Raw genomic sequence first — 25017 nt, 5'->3', positions numbered from 1 at the left:
TATCTCAACCTAAATGTTTGGGTCGCCATTTTTAATTAATGATTAACATATCAATTAGTAATATATCAGGTCATCTCAGGTGAAGAGGACTAATCATTTCATATTCAATTAATAGTCGTTCCTCTTAATTGACTCATCTATAAAAATTCAACAAAAACCTCATTACTGATCTTTATTCAGTACGTCGGCTTTTCTCTGAATTCAGATTGACAAAAATTACTTCGGACCCATGCCATAAAGTATCCGTTCCCTGGAATAAGATAAATTTCTAAAGAATTCCCTACAATTCCGTCATATTCATTGATAAATATGATTCCGAAACAAGACGCGCACTTGTTTTTCTATATCTAAATAAATGTTCATCGTTCATATTTGACTTGAAATGTCGTTTTGATATGATAAAAACTAACTTTTACTCACCCAAAGTTGGAATATTTTGAAAAAGAACAAGTAAAAAAGTAAATATCCATGCTAGCACTTTGTCCGACATATTTCCAGGTAAAATTTAAGTATTGTATTATTATACCTTTCACCGTAAATCGTTTACAGCCTCGTTCGTAATGGAGCTTAACGTCACGTGATCGCGTTCAATAAACGGCGTGTGAAGTGGCTCTGCGGTAAGTGTAAAATGCCTAATGATGCGATATACTGGTCCATTGTTTTGTCATATTGTGATTAAAGAATGGCGGTTTAACAGCTAACCCATCAAAATATAAAAAGCCCCAAAGTGAAGTAAACATATGAAAAGGTCAATTAGTTGGTGTTCTGACATTACTGGTGATAGTCAAACAAACCATTTTTGACGTTCTGATCGCGATAGGGAGTTACTTCGCAATATTGAATAAGTCTTAACAATTAATTCAACGGAGGGTGTATAAAAATGACCCCATAGTACTTAATAGGCAGAGTACTGTGACTATGAATAGTGATTATGGTTGTTGACAAAACTATTCGTGAAATTAAATCAAATTAGCATACAGACATAACCATATTCGGAATAGAACTGAAATGGGTAATTTGATTTCTTTGTATGACCCTCTTTGGAATGGATGTTGAGAAGATAATATAATCATTTAGATTATATAGAATCTGAATATGTGGTTGGAATAGTACACAATTTGTAGGAAACTATAAGCCTCTATTTGAACTGTTCTGAAAATATTTTAAAAAAGGACCAAGATCACAATTTTTTTTCGAAGTGCGCACGTGTAAAATTCAGGTGGGGATTTATTTGAGCTTTATATGGACACAGCTTTATGGAACAATAATCACTGGGTAAAGTTTTATGCAACGTTTCGACATGTTTCCCCCGTTGTCCTCAGGCACATAAACATTAATTAATGAATAAATGAATTAATGCAGCGATTTGATATGATCAGAGCCGTAGATAGCAGATGTACAAGCTCATTTGGTATAAAAGCTGATAATAAGTTAGGGGTGTAACTTGAATGCCAGCTGAAGACAAGCTGTATGGGATACGGGAATCCAAACGTTTAACCGAGAAAATCCGTTTTTGCAACAGTTTCAGCCTTACGGAAGCTGCCATCGATAGGAATGTAAATAAAAACATAGCCAGTCGGTGGCAAAACACATTCAGACTACTGCAGAACAGGTCGAGTCTCTAAATTTATATCTTGATAAAGGAAAAGAAGTAGACCTATTATGATATACATGGATATGTATACGATAATGAATACTATCAAAATTCTTGAGAAAGCTCGCTTAAAATGATTTTAAAGACGTTTTCTAAACTTCTTATGTATATCGGGGTAACTGATACCATTCCAATTTTCAGACGCTCGGTTACTGCAATTTCACTAAAACTAAGCGTTTGACGACGTTAAAAGCCCTTTGTGATAGTGCATTATAAATCGTTTATTTTAAATGGAACCACAAACGTCTAATTGAAAATTGAAATTTGCAATCCCTTTAACGTGCAATGCCTATTTAATAATGTATAAAATTAAACACTGCATATAAAAAGAGTTTATTTACAATGAGAATAGAGTATAAAAATATATTCATGAATCAAAATGATTATAATACAAAATTTAAAAAATGGAATGTAATCTATGATTTATTTAACGGAAAGCAAAGCTTATACCTTTTTTAATTTTTTAAGGTTATTGTGATCCACTTGATTCTCCTATTTATGAACTTGCCAATCCCATATAACATTTAGTACAACATAGGAAATTTCAGTATTTTATTGACTAAAAAATGTCTTAGTTTATAAGAGACTATAAAACAGCCATTAGTTAAAAGATATAGAATTAGCTTTGTCTTTCCATTTACGGTATATTTTCAAAAATAGAATTGCTTATCAAATGGACTGTGTGTTCTTTTTTTTATATATACAAAACTCTTACTTCAACAATATTACTCTACAATTTGGATATGTAAAGTTTAAAATAGGTAGTATTATTGACAGATTGTTTATATAGTACATCATGAATAAACATATATTTAATATACAGAGAAAATGGTATGATACAGAATGAACATAATTACAATGGTTCCTAATTTCATTAATTTGATTAAAAAGACAAAAAAAATGTTTTCAAATTATTTAAAAAATTCAAGCATTAATTCATTATAAAAGCATCTGTATTACTTTGCAAGTAAGTATTCTAGTATAAAGTAACATTGATTGTTAAAACAGTGTGGCTCTTCCTATTATTTACAGAACTTCATCTTAATAATAGGGCCAAAAGTTAACAATAGGGCTCTAACGATTAGTTGTGTGGCATCTCTAATTCTTTTAAAATAATCCACATAAAATAAGGTTTTAAAAAAATTTGAATCTCATTCTCTTTTGTAATGAATATTTAGGAAAATTTGAGAAAAAAAAATCTGGAAATATAGCCGAGACTTTTTGTCATGCACTTTCGTTCCGAAATTAATCAATTGCATGTGGAGGGTTAAAAGCAATGATAAATCTGTTCTATAATAATTTCTGTACAAGAAAGATGACCAATGATGTAAAAGTGGAAATTGAAAGTAAATTAGCTTTAAGATGTCCTGAAGAATTACATCCCCAATATTCATCACAGAAACAATACATGATATCTGGATTAGTTAAATCTGTAGGATTACTGGGGTCATTCTTCCGTGCTGGTAGACAGTAATTATGTCTGCGTAGTAAAGGCATCTGTAGTCTATGTCTGGTTGATTTTAATAAATTACTCTCACATTCTCTAATATAGTGAGTTTCACCTGAAAATACAAAATTATATCAATTGAAGTTTTACATCAGCATCTTATTGGGTTAATTAAGATTGGTAATACCATACAGTATGTAATAAGAGGAATTTAGTCATGAGAATTACACCAATTTCAATGGTTTGTATATCTGTAATTAACAATATGCAGCAACTAGGTGCTCAATTTCAATACAAGTTGACAGCCTTTCCAACCTCAATTACTACCCAGAGGAAACCTGATTCAAACACTGAGGTTTTAACTGAACCTATTTACCAATCTAAACTAGAACCTTCATGTTGGCAAGACAGCCCTCACTCTGTCAAGCTATTAAAAACTTCGTTATTTAAGAATGAGTTGGTAATAGCTGGACACTGTGAAGATAACAAGATAGGAACATTTGAAATTGAGACATTGTAGATCATGCAAAAACATCTTTGCACTTGAAAACTCATCCAAAAGGACTCAAAGATGTGGAATATTAAATTAATTGAAAATAAACGGCACTGAATCATGGTTTTAATGAAACAGGTAAATTTCATCATATTGAAATCTGTTAAACCTCTTCAAATAGACCATTACTAACCTCCCTTTTTAATGACAACTTTTACACAGAAATCAGAGTCACCACAGGTTCTCCATGGATACATTCTCCAGTTGACATCATCACCACATCCACCCATAGCACTGTAACATCGGTGACATAGTAGTAATCCAGAGCCTAAAATAAAATGTTAGTTATTATAGTATATCTATATATCTTGAGATTCTCTAAAACATTAGGTTTATCATGTAATACTATTGGAGTATGAAAAACCTACTTTTTATGCAGAGTGGAACATATGCTTTAAAATAGTGCTTATAAAATAAGTACTGTTTCAGCCAAGTAGGTCCTATCTCACCCGTCTTGCCACTGAATTCTACTTTTAAATCAAACCATATTCATGTTTTGTATGCAACTGACATTATGAGATATATTTGAACATATTTGCATTGTTTAGCATTAGAAAAAAATATTGAAGCTTCATTATTTTCAATCATGGATATGATAAACAATATGAGTCAGAATTTGTCACTTTATTTATCATCATTGCCAGTCATTTGAAGAAGTAAGAAATTAACATTTCTAATATATCATAACTATACATATAGAATGAATATAAATACAATCCAAATTTTGAGGATCTACATTCGAAAACTGCAGTTTTGTTTTAAATTATTAGCTTATATTAATATTTCAGTAAAATAATCATCAACATCCTGTCCCACACATTTATTTACAATGACTCAAAATAAAAATGGCGTCATAAGTTTGAATTTTTCACATAAAATGTACTAATTACAATGCAAACGCACACCTGTGGGATGAAATATACAAAATCTCAAAACCCTAGGTAATAAACCTCTTGATTAATTGAAAATTTAGAAAAGAAAACCGTCTCACCTTCTTTAAATAACGTTAAAAGTCCTAATAAAATAACCAAAATATAGGACGACTCCATTTTGGTAAGCATTCTTATCAAGGTGAAGGTCGCCTACCTGTAATCAAGTTGACAGGTGAGAGGTCAGGTATGACAAATGACTTCAATGATCGAAGGGAGATAACTACGTTTTACTTACTATTGTGAAATTACTTGTTCAACAATCCCTTTCCCGTGGTCATAATTTTCAGATAATTTGTCAAAGGATCAAGATGTTTCATATTACATTTTCTTTAAAAAAAATAGTTTTCCTTATAAACATATTGAAAACAAGTAAGGACGACTTTTAGAAATAATTGTCAAAGCTTTCATTTTCGTCATCACCTAGACGAAATCTGCTACGCTAATAGACTAGTCATCACCCTTCCTGAACACTGAATACCACTGTACAGTTTGTTTATCCCAGGGTTGAATAAAACTAATATTAAAAAATGCTGGAAATAGATAATATATTCGATAATTTCACTCGAGAATGGACAAAATTTTGACTCATCATCTATCATTTATCTCATTGGTACATTCAGAGAAAATTTATAATCGCCCCATTTCTTACTTAGAAGGCTAGGCTCGATACCAACCTATTATTAATTGGGAAATGGAATTAAAAGCTCCCGATTGGATCAATGAAATGGGGCAACATCATGTAGTGTTCAGTTAGGAAAATTGTGTCAGCACAGCGAAATAAGTCTATAGATGGATCTTTATTATGCACAGTTTATAGCGCAAAGGATTAAGGTATATTAAGATAAATTCTGTAAAATTGCTTTATACTTCCTCTCAGAATGGAAATAACATTTAAATTCTCTAACTTGGTCAATGATAGTATATATTCATTAGCTGGACATACAAGGTGCCATGACTAAAGCAAAGAATCTCTCTATATTATAAGACCATATATTCATTTAAACGAAGTAATTAATGAAACATAAGCATGTTTCATGATAGACCGAAACAACTGTCTCTATTCCAGCCTCTGATAACTATTACAAATGGTGCAGAGACAAAAAAAAATAGGCCCTGTTAAATGGAGACATTCCGTATCTCCGTATATATTTGGAAATTTTTGTTTATTTTTAGTCATACCATCATTTTCTCAATACCATTCATGTCATGTCTCCGGTTCCATCAATTTTTTTTTAACGAAACTGGTCTAGTATTGGCCGTATAAATCTGCGTGCGCATTCAAAAGTTCAAAGGTCACAGTCACTTGATATTAACAAAACGAAAGTTACGGTGATGCCAACACCAATTTACCGTTATCGTAAAGTTAATCTAATATAATGTAACAAAAAACGCATCTTCGGAGGTGTGGAAAATGCCCATTTAACAGGGTCTTTTCTTCTGACTCTACTCCAGCTGACAACTCTCAAAATATCCATCTCTGGAATAGAGGCAGATGTTTCGGACTAGTTTCATGATTACTTAGTTTGATGAATTATTACTTAGTTTTATGGATTTAATATATTATAGAGGGATTATGTTGTATAGTTATGACACCACTAATGGACAAAGACTCATTTTGGCCAAGTTTTAAAATTTCAACTTGAAACAAGTTGGTTTTAGACTGAGCTAGGGTTATATTGTGTGGGTTTATAAAAAAGCAAATAATGAACAGAAAAAAACTATTTCTCACAGATTATTAGACATAAATAATTATGATCATTTTATACTATTTCCATCTAATGATTCTATGTATTATATTCGGTACAGACATGTCCAGATGATACAATCGCTCTGTCAGGTAAATTCCGTATGTTGGAATCAAAATAACTGTCCGCAATCACATTTTGTTTTCGGTTTTTAATGAAACTTTTCGAGGACATCCCGATTTGATGAAAGTGCAATTGAAGATGTTTCGTCACTTGTTTTTTTTTACTACATGTGACTCCACTTTTCATCCATGATCTTTTGAAATTGTTCCGAATCTGTTTACGATCATCCACTCAATAACCTGTCCAATATCTATAATTATTATATGCGAGGAATCTGATATATGCACAAAAAAACATTGACATGCGTTTTCTAACATCTTTTAACAGTATTTTTCATTGGTTAGCATTAATTATGACAACTTTTGATGATATTGGGAAGAAAGTTGTCAGATCATTGTTAGACTGTACAAAACGGCATATCCAGATTCGGGGCATCCGGAAATACTCAGAATAGGTTTGGTATATACTGCGTTCACGTTGTCAACCATTTCGATCGGTTTCCAGACAGCGAAAGTAACCGAATGAGTGAATTTTGTAACTTACATTATGTATGGACCAAGCTTTATGTTGCATCCTACACAAGTACGAATGTAAAATAACGTTATTAAAGTTTATATTAGAATAATGGACCAGTTAAAATTGCACCTCCCTTGCGAACACAGCCTGCCCTAAATGGCTAACACCGTGATGCTTGGCTTATGTTTTTCTGTAGGCGGTCTTAATTACCTCAATTCATAATGTAAGCCTAATTGTTAAAGGGATGTTGATTCGCCTCCCTAATCCGCCAATAAAATGTCTCTTGTGGCCAGGGAGACAATGAGATAATCTGTACCCATTAAAAGCTGACTGGTAGAAGAATGGGGCTATATGATACCGTCAATATGGATCAAAAATCATTTTCCATTATCGAAGAGAGAAATAAAACGAACGGAATTTGAAAGCCACGACAATTAGACTTGAGCATCGTTCGGAACAGGTAAGCCATTTACTTTGTATTTGTTAAGACACTACTGCCGTTACTTTCAATGTATATGTGAACACATTGTTCACAGCACCACCAAATTCATGGTAGGAAAAGCAATACTATACTTTAAAAATTGTACTTGCTCGCATTTCGGATGAAAATAAATCACTTTTTGCCAAACTATCATCCATAAACAAAGCATAAACTTTCAACATAAAAATAGAATTGTCAGTCTTCACGAATCTGAGCACCTTTTGTCATTGATCAAGCCTAATCTGCTAGCTTTTGAACACAATACTATTTCGAGGAGGTGAAGAAGGCATACATCTAATTTTTTGGCAAACTAGCCCTTTTATGCATTGTGATTTTCTCATGGAGGTTCTTTAGTTTCCATCGCTTCATAATTGGTACAGAATTTACAAACAACAGTTGTAGTCACCAATACCGCTGATGTCATACGTTCAAATCCGGTCATGATCACAGTCGTAAGGAAAAAAGAGTTGATGGCATTGCGACGAATAAATAGCTGCTCTTATATGAATAATTCCAGCCATGCGTATCATCTGCGTCCCCTAAGATTTTTTAAATTCTTTTTACTATTACCATAAATTGTTTCAGTAATCATGTTCCCGATCCAGATACAAACCCTTACCTGTATGGTGTTTGTCTCTATATGTATATACTGTACCCAGAGTGTTATTCTGAGACCAGACTGGTACCCATATTTTCAGGATGATAAACAGGAATCTGGTAAGTCCTTTTTCCTTCAATGACCATAAACGAAGTAAGAATTTACCGGGCATCTAATGAGCTGAATATGTTGTCAATTACTTCATGCTAAGATTATTTAAATGAGTTACAGAGAGCTAAGCAATTCCGTCAGAATTTCCAGGACTTCTAATGATTCGCTTTCTGAAGATGCCACCAATTTCTTCATGCTGAAGAGTACAAATGTATTTAAACTTAAATGAACGGTAAGAGAGTTGCAGGGCATATTCGCCTTGCAGTAAAAGTTTTAATTCAAAGAAAAAGGAATGCCCTTTTAAATTAGCCTAAATAGCCCACATTTTAATAGCCAACTTAATACGACGTCAGTTGGACTTTGATTCGACCACATGCATGGTCTAGGATATGTCGGCATTTCCAATTTCATTCGTTTGTCGACGTTTAACCCTTCGGATAAACAGCATTTCCGGTTGTTTTACACTGTGTATATGCTGAAGATCCATCGAGTACCGTACAAAGGGCAAGTCTAAGCGAATATATGTTACTGTTCCACTTTTTGAGCGATACAAAGCATTGTCCATTTTCAACTACCCCATCATGGGCTGCCAAGTTAGCAATTAAAGTAGATTTAGTTCCATGTATTACTCCCTTTGCTTTTAAGGTCAAGTTTTCAACTCACGGCAAATCAGAACTGCACAACCGAGCGTCCGATGTCCTGCGGATATGACGAAGTTTGAATGTTATCACGAGCTAATGGCCGTCTGGACTCGGGTGTTAAAGAAGAACAGAAGGGAAATTTTGGAAGATGGTCTGAGTAAATTTTTTGATAAATTTCATCCTTCGTTTGGGGAAGGCGCTTTATCAAACTTCAACCCAAAGTTTCCTCCAAAACTTGAAGACCTCGTGGCAACTGGAAATGGTGGCAAGGACAAGAACTCAATTTTCAATCTGGAAAAGTGAACCAAAATGACAGTTTAAACAAATTTCATTTATAAATAAAATTTCTTGTGAATAAAACAGTTTGATATTAATAAAATTTTCTATGGGCATTTTGATCTGTAAGTTTAATTGGGATAGACGAAAGACGAATGCTTATAGAAGGCTAAAATCTGTGCAGAAGATGTTTTAAATCAGGAGAAGATGAATTGGTGCCACAGTTCGGGAACCATTTTCCCTTATAGCAGATTGGATGGTTTCTTCTGTCACAAATAACATGACAGCTTAAAGAGTTCCAGATGATTAGGCTGTTTTAAAAAAATAATCGCCTTTCTCTTTCAAGACATGGTAGCTTTGAATATAAAGCCTCCAGTTGCAATTAGAGTATGAGCGCCCTTCGATGCGACGTTTCGTACCAATTTTGTTTACATTTGAACTGATTTACTTCCCTTGGTATACATATTACTATAATACACACACCACAAGATGTAGCCAAATCAATAAGTCTTTCCATCTCCATGATGCAACCTGTGTCATTGACTATCATCCAACTGATTTGAGCTTAGATTGCTTTGTACCATTGCTTATATACAGTTCGGGTCGGGTTCCTCTTGTGATTATTATTTCATTTTCTCATTTTTTCGGGTTTTTTATTTGTCCTTTATGTTTTTGTGGTGCTTTAAAGGATTCGTTCCAATTCCAGTATTTTTTCATGCAAAAAGTTATCTGTTAACTCGGACTGAAACACCTTCATACACCATAAAAGCGTATAGTGAGTAGTGATGGGGCTGTAATTTCGAAACACTCAGTATATGGCCTACATAGCATAATAATTATGTTGCATCCCATGAAATCTTTCTGTTTGGTGGGCCTAAACTAATACATTTTTGATGACCTTTTCCTCGGAATTAATTTATTATTCAATAACTTATAACTATGGGTTCACAAATTGTTACCTTGCACCTATGTTTTATTGATTCATACACTCTCAGTAGACAATACTCAAAATGAAATGAGATACGTCACGCCGCACTAGGACTGTCAGTTGATTTTAAGTTGTTAATTCCACTCTTACAATAATAATATTGATAATTACTGTTAGCTTGTCAGAATCTAGAGAGTTAAAAAATCGAACTCTGCTGACATCCGTCAACGAAAACGACAACCGTTTGTTCTAATTAAGTCTATGAATCCGATAATTAAACGTCTGGCTGGTCGACTGTTTCTTTATGTCGACACTTTTGCCATTTGCCTTCTATATACGCGACTAGTCATCGAAGGATGTTCACTAACAAGACGACCAATAGACTGGATGGGACTGTGGCGAACCATCCCCAAAGTTTGGATCAGTGATGAAAGTCGGCTTTGCTTCCCCACCTTCAAATGTTTATCACAGACCTTCTCAAATGGCGGCCTGCGGGCCAAACCCGGCCTTCGACGCCCTCAAGAGTGGCCCGAGGACGTACTACAAAACTATATAAAAAATTATAATTCAAAAATATAATTTATGAAATTCATAACTATAATTTATGAAATTCATAACTATAATTTATGAAATTCAAAAATAATGAAATAATATAAATAGAACAATAATAAAAAAATTTACGGCACCGCCCCAATTAAATTGTGGTCATGACCTATCCCCCTAAACTTCTGGATATCTTTCTTTGTTCATCTCAAACCAATAGGCATTAGAGTATGCAGCATGTTTACCTCAACATGGCAATGCGAGCCAGTATTTTCCTACATGAACATGGCACAGAGCAAAACAAGAAGAAGTCTCTCACTTGACCATTTGGACCAGATTTTACGGATTGCTACTACTTCAATTACGCACGTCTTCAAGAAACTCGCCTTAGCTGCAGCGTCTCACCATTTAAGCCACTAACCCTGTCATTATTTTGATTTGACTAATGCACTTGTTCTATGCTTATTTGAAGCAAAATTAGTGCTAAAACTGTGTAAAACCTTAGAGTTTCCGGGCCCCTGAACACCACCCACTAAAACACTCCGCTCGCTTCGCTAGCTGAGCTTTATTTGGCCCTTCTATTTCATTCAAAAAGTGCATTTGGCCCTTTACAAAAATTAATTGAGAAGGCCTGCTTTATCATTTAACATTGTGAAAGAAAGGTTTGTGTAAGGTGCAATGCCCAAGATGTCGATATGGTAAGTTTTGGACTTGGATGCATGGCAATAAACTCTAACAAAACCAAGCCATTGTTTTCTGCTCAGAGCTGAATCAAGATAAGTTGTTGAATTCTGTTGATGTCAATTAGTGCTGTCTTTCTATCGACAAGATCAATTTCACCCTACCATTGATTTGACATAAACTACGTCAGCTTCAAGCTTCAACACAAACAATTGTTAATCTCGCCCTGTACCTAGTTACTGAGTTATGTTGTGTTAATTGCACACCAATATTCAATAAGAGAAATCTAATGTCTTTTTATTGATAAAGTTGTTGATTGCAAGTTTTAACTCTTTAATTCTCGGATTAGAGTCCTCTATCGTACAGCACGTTCCTTCCTTTCTTCACGTGTTCCGCCTAAACCGGAAATAGCTAAATGACGTAAAATCCGGGAATCGCACCGGACCGAGGAAAATTACCAAGGTGCACTTTTGGTTGAGTGCAGAAACATTGTAATTAGAGCTGTGATGTTCAAATTTAGGCAATATAGATTTAAAAACTCCAATAATAAAATATTGTCACTGTTAAAATAGTGTTCACTATCCTACATCAATTGTAAAGCGATATAGAAATAGAAAGAATTAAACAGAACCTACAAAAAACATGTTGTTACTCATTCGCAACCTATATTAACTGAAAAGCTTTACATCATTTATATGGAGGTATAACGTTGCTAAAATTGTCGATTGTGTTGAAGCTTTAAAATACCAATGTCGTCATTACAAAATGTATTTGTCAATGCTGCAAAGTACAATTGTAAATGCAAAATGTATGAATATTTTCCAAAATCCAATACACTTCGGTGTATTCAGTGGTACCAGATGTAAAATGGGTTTGGATGGCCAGTTTCTGTTGCAGAAGTCGTCGGAGTGACTGGTAGGACCAATGAATGTACTGCCAATTCTGGTTAGAGGTGAATCTGGTTTAGGTTGAGGAGGTTGAGGTTAGGTAGTTAGAGTTGGTAAGTTTGTAACCTTATTGGTGAGATAGAGAGGGTATTGGTTGTTGAGGAAGGACTACTTTGGGGTGATTGACTTCATCTGTGAGGTATTCTGGGCTGTAAATGGAGTTATAATGGCAAGGGCGGACATGATGTCGGCTTTGGTTTGGACGGGGGTGATTGGAGTCTGCATGGATGTACCTGTAAATATATGGGTGGGTTTAGACCAGAGCGTACCCCATGGGCTCTTCGGTCTGCGGTATCTTCAAAATCTCTTGGCAAATTGGTGTCAAATTTGGTCTTTAGAAAAGACAAGAGCTCATGCTTAATTTGGAAACATTGGATCGCTAAATCATTCTTTGGCTACGTTTGAACCAAAATATTATGTCGGCAAAACATGTGGGCGTATAAAAACGATAAATGAAGAATATGTTGTAGAATATATTTATTGTAAATGTTCTATTATCTAGGAGAGATGTCGATATTAAAATAAAGAGATTAAGTTTTAGAGTATATTATGTTATTAACACTTGTATTGTATATCACAGAAAAAAACTACCTTGTCAACTCGGAAATATAACTGATAAGACTGAACTAAGGATTGTCGGGTTACAAGATCTCCCATCGATTCACCTGTATTTTTTACATTCTAATCAATCCCTTTTATTGAATTTTGTAATTCAAGTCAAAACATCAAATAACATTATTGTTGCGATTCATTAAGACTGTGCTAGTCTTCAAGAAACACAATGATAGATATCATAAGTCGATGACCTTGATTGGTCGGATTTGAACCAATGGAACTGCTCTGGTTCACGTTGAAGTGCTGAAATCACAAACTGTCTGATGACGCACTGTATACTATATATTTATCAGTTATCTTTCGCCCATATCTGACTTATGTGGCTTTTTGCCCCTTTTCGTTAGCCCGGTTTTGTGAGGTTCCAAATCTTATTTAACTTGAATAAATAAAAGTTAGAAAAATGAGGTTACCCATCTTTAACGTTGTATGAATTTCTGTATTTGAGTAAAGTAACTTACAGCTAAGCTACAGCTTAGAAGGCAAGGCAAGAAGGCCTTCAATCTGAAAGATTTTATATGTGTATCAACGTTAGTTAATCAAATTTGGAACATTTCATACTTATCTTTTTGTCGAAACTCTCCAGCATTGAGACAGATAAATTCGTGATAAATAACATATCCTGATTGGTTGTTTTCCAAATCTTACAATGGCGCAAGCAGTACATTATTAGTACAGAAACAAGGACCAATTACTATCTGAAACGGGTGGGCGTTAAATCCAAGGCGCCCTACCACCCCAACCGCTTATAAAAATTTGCGCTAAAATAAGTATTGTTTATTATAAGGATCGCTGATTCCATACTACGTAACGAAACATTTTCAATAATGTATATATGAAATAAACATTACTAATTTTAGCGAAACCTTTTATAAGTGGTTCAGGCGGTAGGGCGCTTTGGGTTTATCTGAGACGAACCAGACGCAGGTGGATCAAAATATGTATTGAAGATTCGGGTTTTCGAGGCGGTTTTTTTTCACCTTTTATTTAGTATGGATTGATTGGCATATAATAAAGGTCTGGGATATTTATCTAGGCCGTATTTGATTCGTTTATGACCGCATAAATCATGTTTTATTCCATACTTGAACATTGCTCGATAAAACTAACTTTCGATCACTTTTCTTAGATTAGCAAACCATATTCTACCATTCTTGTTTCCGTGGAAAACACAATGATAGAGTAATATCTTACACAAGAATGAAATTGAACCAAAATTCACAACGTCTTGTAATTCTACCAATGGGCTTTAGCTTTAAAAAATTTTTTTTACCAGGTTCTTTAGGCCTCTCAAAAACCACAAGTCAGTGGTCAGATAGATTTGTCCGCCACTAGCTGATATATATGCTTATATATTGAGCACTATTTTAACAGTGAAAATATTTTATGATAAATAACAGAAATATTTGAAATACCTCACGGCCTTTGATGATGTTTGCTATTTGTTTAATTATATACAGCTTCAAATTCCAAGAGAATAGATGCGGGTTTGAACTTCATTGTTTTCTTACTTTTTAATTATTATTTTTTTTAAATGTTTTGTTTTTATTAACTTAATTTTATATGTTATTATATGTATATAGATGTATATTATCATGATTTTACGTCATTCAAATAAATGAAGATTTTCGACAGTCCCAACATCAATGCCACTAATTTAGAAATTAGAACTACTTTAAATTGAAAACAACATGCCCATAATAACCTAATTCACAATATTGTAGTGTAAATTCCATTTCCAACAACATATATCTTAATAAAATACATCAACATTCGATATTCGCGATAGACTATTTGAATATAAAACAAAAGCAATCCATTTCAAGTCTTTCTTGTAGTTTTTATCTACTACTATAAAGATTACCACCGAATTTTTAGTCTTGATAGATTCAAATAAAGCGTGTTGGGGTGACATAAAATTTACGGAAGCGGAAGTTCGGCCATTACTATTCTGGAAAGAGGGATGTAACGTCCGTTCTTTCTAGTAGGTGTCACGTGGATTTATGCGTTTCAGTCGACTGAACTGATGTGAGATTCAAAGTGTGCCACGCATATTTTAAGAAGAATAATGAGCTTAATAAATTACCCTTGTGTACTTAATATGTATCCGCCCGCCATTTTTAATTCCTCGAAATTCCCATTTGTCTTAAAGAAAGATTTCTGTTTTATTTCACAAACGTTTTTTCGATTTCTAGGGCAGACGTATTAATATTAGATATATGTTTGAGAATCGACGTTGTAATCAACATCAATTCACTGGAATTCAATTTCAATCATTATTTTGCAAACCTGGACACAATTTCACGAATAATAGAATATCATACGAAGGCTGGATACGTCTTTGGACGAAACAACCGATGTTGTAAAATATCTAATGACTAACCCTATATCCAAGTAAAAGATGAACAGCATAGAGCAAGCTATGAAACTCGTTTGTTTGGTCTACAAACACTTCTATCCAATTAAAAAAAAAGACAACCAGAAAGTTACACATTCTAAAAATCCGAGAAGGAAATAAAATGACAGGTATTCATTTACAGTGTCCAAAACGGAGTAGAAACGAATGCATAACTTAAAACCATTCCATTCTGGACGTCTGGACTATGTTTTCAATCCTACCGTTAAGAGATCTGAAACCTACACTGTCCGATGCTTGGGATTTTATCCCATCAGATGCATCATCGTCAGCTTTTCCGACTTAAAATTTATGGGCTTTTAGAAAGGTTGAAAGATAACTTTTTGCTGGTGCATCTTTGAAAATATTGTTTCTGCTTTTTTGGGGTTTAAAAGTCACAAATAAAGAAATTTCAGAATTGGACTGTGGTCATTTAATTGGTTTCCACCGTGTTGCAATTATCCCTCATAATTCCTTGTTTTACAAGCAGCTCAATGATTGATGATAGTTTATTGGCCATATCAAGTGGCGCGTGCATAGAAAATCTCCGCGTTTTCCTCTGCCTCCTTACGCCCAGTCACGTTATACACTTCCGCGGCTTATAAAATATCCTCTTCTACCGTACATCGGCCATTTCTAAGCAACAGGGTGAAGTAAAAGAGCAATAAAGCAGTTAGTAACTACTTTAGGAATTAACCAGTGTACAGTACCCTCAAACCAGGTTAGTTGTTTTATCGATGTAACATATTTTAGAAATTTCTATCTTTGAAAGTTTTTTAATTTCAGAAAACACAAAATATTTTTACATTAGTTTTTTTTAATTACTCTATAACAACGTCTTAATAAATATATTCCAATCCATTGGGTGATGCATGTCCCCGAAGGTAACAGCGGAGTTGATTTGGGAACAGCCTAATGTTCTTTCAGGCAAATAGGGGCCGAGATGAATTGAAATCTTTAACAAGTAATAATATTACTTAAATGAGTATTGTGCCAGCTATATAAGCAATCTCGAGTTAGTCCGACAGTTTATAAAAATGCTGAATTTTGAACCTCCAAGGCATTCGTCATTGACCTCAATTCAAGCGTCGTTGAAATATTTTAAGTGGCAAAATTAAAGTTGGTTTGTCACTAGGGTGGAAAAATTAGATGTCCCCTTACCCCTTACAGTATCTGAAATTTTTAATAAAAAGATTCATGCATTTAACGCGAAGACGATTTAAAAGGTTTACTTAAACGGTTTGATCAAGTAGATACAAAGAATGAATGGTATATTTAGAAATTCTTTTTAATACATAATCTTCAAGTTATTCGAAATTAAATACTACATGTTGACAGATGCTCATACGATAAAGTCAAATATTTTGTCAAAGTCTCCTTTTTTCTATGTTCCTTCCATAAAAATGTAATTACCATGGTTCATCTCCGTTTACCTATTATGACAAAAAGTTATTAGGACAAACAGTCGATACCAAAATTGTACGATGTAGATATCAGATCTTTTCCCTATTCAATATTCAAAACACCATAGATTTGTAATTAATGAAGAAAATACAAACGAACCGAAAAACCACATTAAGATTTTGAGGTCGATACGATAAGTAAAGATTACAAATAACATTATATTTTAAAAATGGTTGTGTGAAAGAAATTGCCAATGGTTGCCAGAAATAGGGCGTTCTTTGCCCACATACTATAATAACTACAGCGGTTAAGCTCAAATTACATTTGGAGCGAGGGAGAAAATAACATATAGATTTACTATTTAGATGAAGCTATAATCTGGACATGAATGCATCTTTTTATGATATATGTAAACCATCTTATATTACAGTAAATCATGTCATTTTGCAAGACAAAAGTCACAAAAAGTCTGCTATTGTTGGCAAATGGATACAAATGTTAGCCTGATTCATATTTCAGTCACCGAACTCTGGAAACATTTTTGCCTATTAAAATAATTAGTAATCGAATAAAGAACTAAATTAATTGGCATAATTGTATCGAATAATACAACTTATCAAAATGAAGATTCTACACTTTGGTGTGTTTAAAGCGTTTTTCTCTGCCAGAGATTCGGTCCACAAACACTGACGGCCCTCGAACTGTTTCCTTTTGAAACTTTTGATAGATATATACATAGTCCTTTTTTCGTATTACGTTCTTCGTAATCAAATAATATTTCGACATTTTCTTTTTTCTTTAGAATGAATCATTTTATAAATTGAAATTTGAATCCAATCTTAACATTCATGAATCTTAAGTAGCAAGATCAAATAGTTGTCTCTGTATAGACATTGCCTGAAAAAAAAATTGTGGATGTGATAATATATAATAGGTTTTAAGGCGAATTTTGAAGCAAAAGAGCAATTTCATGCTTTAGTTTCCACAAAAAGGCATTTTAGGACAATCACGGGTGCAGAGTGATCGTGAATCTTTTCCAGTAGCTCATTCTTTGATAGTCAAGATTGTTACCAGATCATCTGAACATACAAATGGATCAAAAATACGATAGGGAAAGTTGGTTGTATATCCAAGTTGATATCATTTTGCTGACACAATATGACCAATTAAAGGGCGACTTGATTTTTGAATCATTTTACTTTATTAAAACGAGCAAACAGTCTCTTGCTTTCAAACAGTCTCGAATGCAACCTGAAGCAAATTTTAAAAAAAGAAAATCCCAGCGACTGTCAGCAACAGGAAAGCGTGTATGTCAGCCCGTACTAAGATGCAGAAAAAAAATAAAATGAAGCCACGAAAACAAACAGGCATAACGCAGAAACAAAAAAAAAAGAAATTCAGTGTTCCCGCCGCACAAAAAGAGTCCATACCAGGAAATGCATCCATTTTTTGATCGAAATACTATTTTGCTTTGAAATGTCAATTTGTGTGGTATACCCACCCCCGTTTCTTTGATATAAAACAATGATATTGACCGCTTGATATTTTATTAATATAAAAAACAATTAGCAAGTTTGATAGTGTTTAATATGAGAGTCTAGTCCATTAAAACACTCTCTAATATCAACATATTATTTAGTGATATGGGCGATTATCATTTAATATATAGTGTTATATAATATAAATCTACTTTTATTTTATTATCACATCAAATATTGTTAAAATCACTTTATGAACGACGTAATATCGTTTTTAGAATTTAGAACAGTGAAAGTTTACTCTTTGTCCAGGTAGAATTGAAATACTGAACTGATCAATTATCGACATTATAATTTATTCTGATTAAAACAAAAGAACACAACCTTCCGTCGACACATAATGAGACATGATTGTTAATATAGTGAAATGGTATTATGGAGTTTTTCAATTTGTAGGTATAATAATATCGCCATTATTCATACTGAAAATGTGGCGTGCAATTCAGTCAAGAGTCAGTGTTTTTAACGTCGACATAAGTTTACAGGTGAATCGACTACGTTTATTCGTCGTCGTCAAAACAGCATTTCTACGAGCCCCTTACAGACGAAAAAGTTCACTTCAGTAGTTGAAATGTCATGGAAACAAAGATCATGTGCTTGAATTTGACAGGAAATAAATAGATTTTAAATAGAAATAAATTTTGACACGAAAATTTATAAAGATATTTTTAAACATAATGTTCACTCCATATGCAAAGATTTCGAAATTGAAACTTCATGAACGTTATTGAATTAAAAACGTTACAATTTTGAAAAAGATTCGTTTTTTAGAGATTAAACTAATGAAAGAGTTTTTGTAATAGATGGAGTATTAAAGAACATTCGAGCAAAAGTTCGAGTTTTCGTTTATATAATTTCATACGAATGCTCATTTCTAATATGTTGTAATTCAAAGTATAAAGATCTGAAGAGTTACCAATAGCAAGTGTTTTATTTTGACCTATAAAGTAAGAAATATTTTAACCTTTGGACTTTCTTGATGTAAACTCAAATGTCATGAAAAAGTACCAAAGGGACGGACATCCGATTGTGTTTTCAATGATCTCAGATATATAGCATTGGACTCATTTCATGTCCAAACCTTTATTTTATGATGTTAGATATTATATATAGATTAACAAAACAACACTTACCTATTAAAATCGAATAAAGAAACAAGAACACTTTTTACTGTGATATATTATGTTACTGGATGAGTTAATTAAAGGTTTTACAATTAACGTATAATAGACTTTATGAGGAAAAAATGTAAATTCACAATGTATTTGGTTTCCATTTGAAGTTAAAGTAAAAAGTATATTATTCAAAGGGATAGAGGTTTCTAAATTTTGAATTGGAAAATATTTACAAGGGCTGGTAGTTATAAATATTAGCTGATCCCCTCTCCTAAAAACGTTTTAAAATAGTATCGTGCCAAGGGTTTGTTAAATGGATCGTATTAAGTGTAATTTGTTGAATTACATCACAATTGGCCTTATGCGTTATCCGATCTCTGTGCAGGTTTGAGAACCACTAACACATGGTGGATTCAGTCCTTGATCAATTTCTAAGGTCAGTAATTTTATTATTGAGTCAATATTTGAATAATACTCTCTTATTTTCTCGTTTCAGATAACGAAATGCCTCGATTTGGAGTTGCCTTATGTTCTATAGTATTATTTGTTGTACTAGTTTCCACATTAACCGAAAGTAAATCATTAAGCAGGTATAAGTTTCATTCTTACCAGTCATAATCTAACAACTTTCATGACAGATACACGGTTATAAGGAACCCTTAGTATGTATGGAATGTATGGGAATACCCGAGTTGTTCGCTTGCTAAATCAACGATCTGATTTTGCAAACTCAAATGCTTAGAACACGGGACCATTTTTGTTTTATATATAAATATAAAACAGGGAAAGTGACAATCATGCAAAAGTTTACAGAAAAAATGCGCTACATATATGAGCTACTGTCAAAAATCAATGATTCGATCGACACTTAGAAATTTGAAGTCGATCTTCAATCAATGTAAAAGTGTCTTCTCTACTTTTTATGTAAATGTAAAGGAAATTAGATTAAATCCGAAAATGTTGATTTATCAAGCTATAGCTTTAATAGTCACATGGGGAATTGATCCTTGTATTTCATTGGTTACCTCTTGCCCCACCTCACTCCCATTGGCTATTTATTATCTAGGGTGAGTTTGATTGGCTTTCAATTATTCAAATTTTTATGTTGAAGTAGACAAATGAATTTGACATTTTAGTTTTGATTACTGTAGTGGAGTAAATCACTTTCAAGATTTATCTCATCAACTGGTCCACACTTGCAGTTTGATGCAGAGGGATTTTAATCAACAACATACTGCAAGTAAACAACAGTAAATGATAGATATTCTCATAACCGATTTGCAATAAAGCGTTGTAGCTTACATTATATTTCTTACAACGGTTCATTCATTCATAGGTGAAATATATTTGGGGGAAAAATGCATGATCGGTAAAGATAAAAATTAATCATCTGTCAACATTTTCAAAATCATTTGACTTTTAAATGTGTACTTGCTTTGCATCCTTTAGCTTTTGATTATTTTACAGACAAAAACGACAATTGGCAGATCTTAAAACGTCAGAGTTATCTGCCTTGATATCATTAGGAGGGCGCTATGCTCCACGTGGGTGTAAGGATGTAGCGTGTGGCCTAGTCGATATTTTCAAAAGGTTTGCTGATATGAAACAATATGAAAATATAGACATATTCACAGCATTTTTGACATTATATATTCACCCCGTATATATTTGCAAACCCATATCTTATCACCATTTATGAAATATATTAATCACAAAGTTATGCTAAAACAGATATGTCACTATTACGCATGCGAATGAAGTATATCCAATGTTTATATTGTCGGAATCGACTTCAAAAGAAATATTATGTTCTTTGATTGACTACTTGCATTTATAGATTTAAGAATCTGATCTGTACCGTTTCAAGGGAGATAATTTTGTTTTCCAGAAGAAAAAGACAGGCAGATTCTGGCCTCATGCAGCTTCTTACCGACAGAAAAACAAATGACTGTTATTTTGGTTTGGGTTGTGGTGTGGAAGACGTATTCGCAAGGTCTGGAAATGACAAATGATTTAGCGAATGTTTGACTGAGAATTTCAGAGCATATTTCTTTTCTAGAATTAGCCTATTACTTTGATTTTTAGGGAATTAATCATAAGGGCGTGTCGAAATAGCTAACTATTTCGGACCTCCTTTTAGAATGCATTTTTGATACTCACGAAGCATTTCGAAACTCAAAAAATAAAATCAACAGTATCTCAAAATAAATGATATATTTGTGTATTTGTGCAGGCGTCATCGCGTGCAATCGTCTCTTTGTGAATCATATTTCGTAAAAAGATTAGCATTTAAGAAATTGGAACGCGGACTTCAGAGTAAACACTAATACTTCGTGAGTATTTATTGAAATATGATCATGTATTGCATGTTTAAGCATGATAAACAGAGAGAGCTCAAGGCGGAAATATAAAGGTAAAATGGGCATGTCAGCTATCTAGGTTACAATTTATGTCTATTATTTCCATCCTCAGAGTTAGAAGATCTGGAGCCGATCAAAGAATAGCAGAGTTACAGGCACTTATTGCATTAACTAGTCACGGTGGAATGGTTGCTCACGGACAGTTTGATCCTTTAAGGATGTATGTTTTCTATGACAAAAATTCACGATTTTCTACCCTTTTCACAACGACAATTATTTGTACCCTCACGAATTTTTTAATTCCAATGTTCACTGTAAACACATAGTAATTCACCCCAGCAGTTTGTTTCGCTTTAAATGTCCTCTGATGATGAACAATCATAATATAATAATACAAATATAGTAATAGGGGGCCTTATTTGCCAAATACCCGACTTGCAATCTACAAGTGGTATTATTTTTTATATAAGATAACCATCAAAAAGTTGGCATATGTATAGCGTCGACTGTCATGTGCATATGGATTGGCCAAACGTTTGACAAATCTCAACTCAGCATTCAATTGAACTATTCCTCATACTAACCTTATGGCTTGGCGGTCAGCATGGTATTGACATATAGTTTCGTTGAACTAATGTATGTGGGTCTGGATATAATATAAAGAGTTATCGCCCTTTAACGCTTTCCTGGGTATTTGCTATTCAGAGCTTCAATGTACTTCCTCGTGTTGTGTTTTCAAATAGAATTATCGCCAATTGAATGTTTTTGAGTAATGTACTGTACGACCCTTTATAATCTCTCCTTCGATTAATTGTTGTATCGTTCCCACATTTCATGTATTGTCATGCCCCTTCGATATTTTACTATATTGCTTTTATTTTCAACTTTTAAAAAGTATTACAATGTAATTTTATTTGGAAAAGCACGATTTAGCAAAGTCAAATATAGAATTGAGTTTTGCATTGCCATCTTCACAGTAGTTTTTGAATCCCTTATAAATGTTGTAGCGTTAGTTCTATTATTGCATCTTTCATTAATATTATATGAAAATATATCCACCGATCGAAATAGTGCATCTTTCACACTACTGTAGAGGTATTGTTTCAATTTATCAAAATATTTTTATTCCAAAATTTATGCGGTTACATTTCAAATCTGAATTTTTGAATGTTATTTTTCCACCTAAGTAAAATAATTTAAATACTTTATACAGCTCAAATCCAATGACAATCGAGAAGTAATATTAATTTAATTATTTTCAATTTTAGTATATGAATCTATTATGATATATATTTATATTTATATATTTACTATTTTCAATAAAATCAAAATTTCAGTGGAAAAAGAAACGGCAATAATGAATACTTGAGAGATTTAAGTTTAGAAGAAAGATATCAATTAATCAGAAATATTCTACAGAGAGCAGCTGAAAGAAAAGCATAAAGGTAGCTTACTTTTACACTTTATTATATATACATCGTTTAACAGGCGAAGACTATCAAATTGCATTTTCTTCAACAACAAAAATACTCATGTACGCGGAGCGTTGGTCGGATGGGTTAATAATTCTTTTTGTTCTGTGGACTTTCTTTTAATTTTGACTTGCATTTCCTCTAATGTCATCCTAAATTAGGATAAAAAAGACTCTCATTTATTTGAGAAAAGGGTGAAATATCAGATACAAACAATATCATACACCTTATGGCATTATCCATACTCTTAACAAACTCCATCTTAAGGACTGTGGAAAGCTCAACTTTTTACTTCCATTTAACATGAAATAGTTTTATATATAATTCTATATTCTACTTGTTCAACTTCAATACGGACGCAGGCTGAAAATAGGTCAGTTGTCTGAAGATCGCATAGAGTGAAACGCTGAGTAATAACATGGTTTTTTTATAGGTTATGTTTTTATATTTCTATATCGCTCTACAGTTGATTTTTTTAACAGTGAGAATTTGTTGTTATTATATAATTTCATATTCATTCGATTTTGTCAAATGGACAGGCTTCAAATTAGAAGAGAGTACATCACTTTAATTAAAACTCTTTAACCTTTTTATTTTCAGAGTTTTGAATATGTAAACTGAATCAGGCATTGAAATAAAGAACAGATTTAACCACCAATTCAAACTCTCTGCGACTATATTTATATTTGTATATTATGTTCCCGTAAATCAACTGTTTCTTCATCAAATTTATATTACTGTTAATGTATTAACGGTGCAATAAAGTGTTAAAGCTTGTCTTTGTCTTAATCACCACACATCGTTAAAGTTATATAATTATCTTCAGATCTTGCCCGACAGTTTCTGCCTTCCTGGTTGCTTGTAGATGCCGTATGTCATGCAAACATCTGATATTCGCGAAACAAGTAGGCCCTAACCGTTCTCTGTACATTCTTACTCGGCAAGATAGCATCTCATAGTTCGTTTCGCTATAAAAAAGCAGCTAAACATAGACACTACTTTACTACGACAGACCTAGGCATAGAAAAGCCAGTGGAGTCGTCGAACATGTGTTCGTCAAAGCTTTATAAAATAGCTTGTAAGGTAACGTGAGTCACATCCACAAGTTAGGAAATAATATTATTTTTCACATTTTTAAGCTATAACCAACTTACATTGTATCTCAACTATCTACCTAAATCGGGCGAAAACTGTAAAGCTTCTGTAAAATGGCAACAATCTTGTTTGACACGAATTGCCTTGGTCATCATGAGCAGTAACGTAAAGCAATGTCCGATAAATTCTGCATCGTCTTCTTAGAAGATACTTCATATAGCGCTGTATCTTGTTCAAATAAGATCAAATCAGATGGTATGAATTCTTAAAATCATGTGATCATTCCTCAGTTGGAAATGATTAATCTTATAAAATATTAGTATTTCTACGTTGAATTTATTTTTTTCAATTTTAATATTTCGTACTCTGATTATCACGGAAACATTTGCTGCTTAGCATTATCGTCCACGTTTCTAACGAAAAATAAACAACCCCAAGGAAAGACTCTGTATACAGTATTTCCTGTGCTTTTTTTACAATTTTTTTTGGGGGGTGGGGGGTGTATTTGTTCCAATTCTCCATTTTCATCCAATAATAAGATTCCCCATAAAATACCAGTAATTCCATCCATTTTATGAATGATATTAGAAATATTACTAAGCTGTTCACTTTCCAACTGATTGGCAGTATTCGAAATAGGAGATTTCACCAGGCCTAAAAAAAAAGCAGGAATGTCACTCATTTAAAATTTTTAATTCAATCAGAATACTTTAAAAATCGAACACTGTGTAAAACACTCACTCTACTAAAAAATTCCATGCAAACGATAGTATGTCCAAGAACTAACTATTGACAAGGCTTCCATGTATAAAGTGTTCAACAAGATTTCTGGAAAAACTTCCAGAAGGTTGAATTTTTTTGATTTAACATGGAAAGAGATGGCAAATGAATTACAGGAGTGAGTCCTTGT

General features: G+C 33.2%; 2 protein-coding genes across 2 annotated transcripts; one reads left to right on the top strand and one right to left on the bottom strand.

Moving 5' to 3' along the window:
• Positions 1–1970: 1970 nt before the first annotated feature.
• Positions 1971–4708, bottom strand: LOTGIDRAFT_228377 (hypothetical protein). The gene is made up of 3 exons (XM_009053418.1): positions 4646–4708; positions 3788–3922; positions 1971–3216 (listed from the first exon to the last, which is right to left on the bottom strand). Exons 1-3 carry the CDS (start codon positions 4701–4703, stop codon positions 2945–2947), a joined length of 465 nt encoding a protein of 154 aa, XP_009051666.1. The 5' UTR covers positions 4704–4708; the 3' UTR covers positions 1971–2944.
• A 2641-nt stretch (positions 4709–7349) lies between these two features.
• Positions 7350–23789, top strand: LOTGIDRAFT_228376 (hypothetical protein). Its single transcript, XM_009053417.1, has 8 exons — positions 7350–7370; positions 7977–8108; positions 19677–19770; positions 20648–20770; positions 21069–21173; positions 21653–21760; positions 22878–22985; positions 23613–23789. Exons 2-7 carry the CDS (start codon positions 7982–7984, stop codon positions 22981–22983), a joined length of 663 nt encoding a protein of 220 aa, XP_009051665.1. The 5' UTR covers positions 7350–7370; positions 7977–7981; the 3' UTR covers positions 22984–22985; positions 23613–23789.
• The last annotated feature ends 1228 nt before the right edge of the window (positions 23790–25017 follow it).

The sequence above is a fragment of the Lottia gigantea genome, assembly GCF_000327385.1.
Source record: "Lottia gigantea unplaced genomic scaffold LOTGIsca_2, whole genome shotgun sequence".
Taxonomy (NCBI): Eukaryota; Metazoa; Mollusca; class Gastropoda; family Lottiidae; genus Lottia; species Lottia gigantea.
The sequence above is the reverse complement of the archived record's forward strand: the minus strand, read 5'-3'. Positions and strand labels throughout refer to the sequence as shown.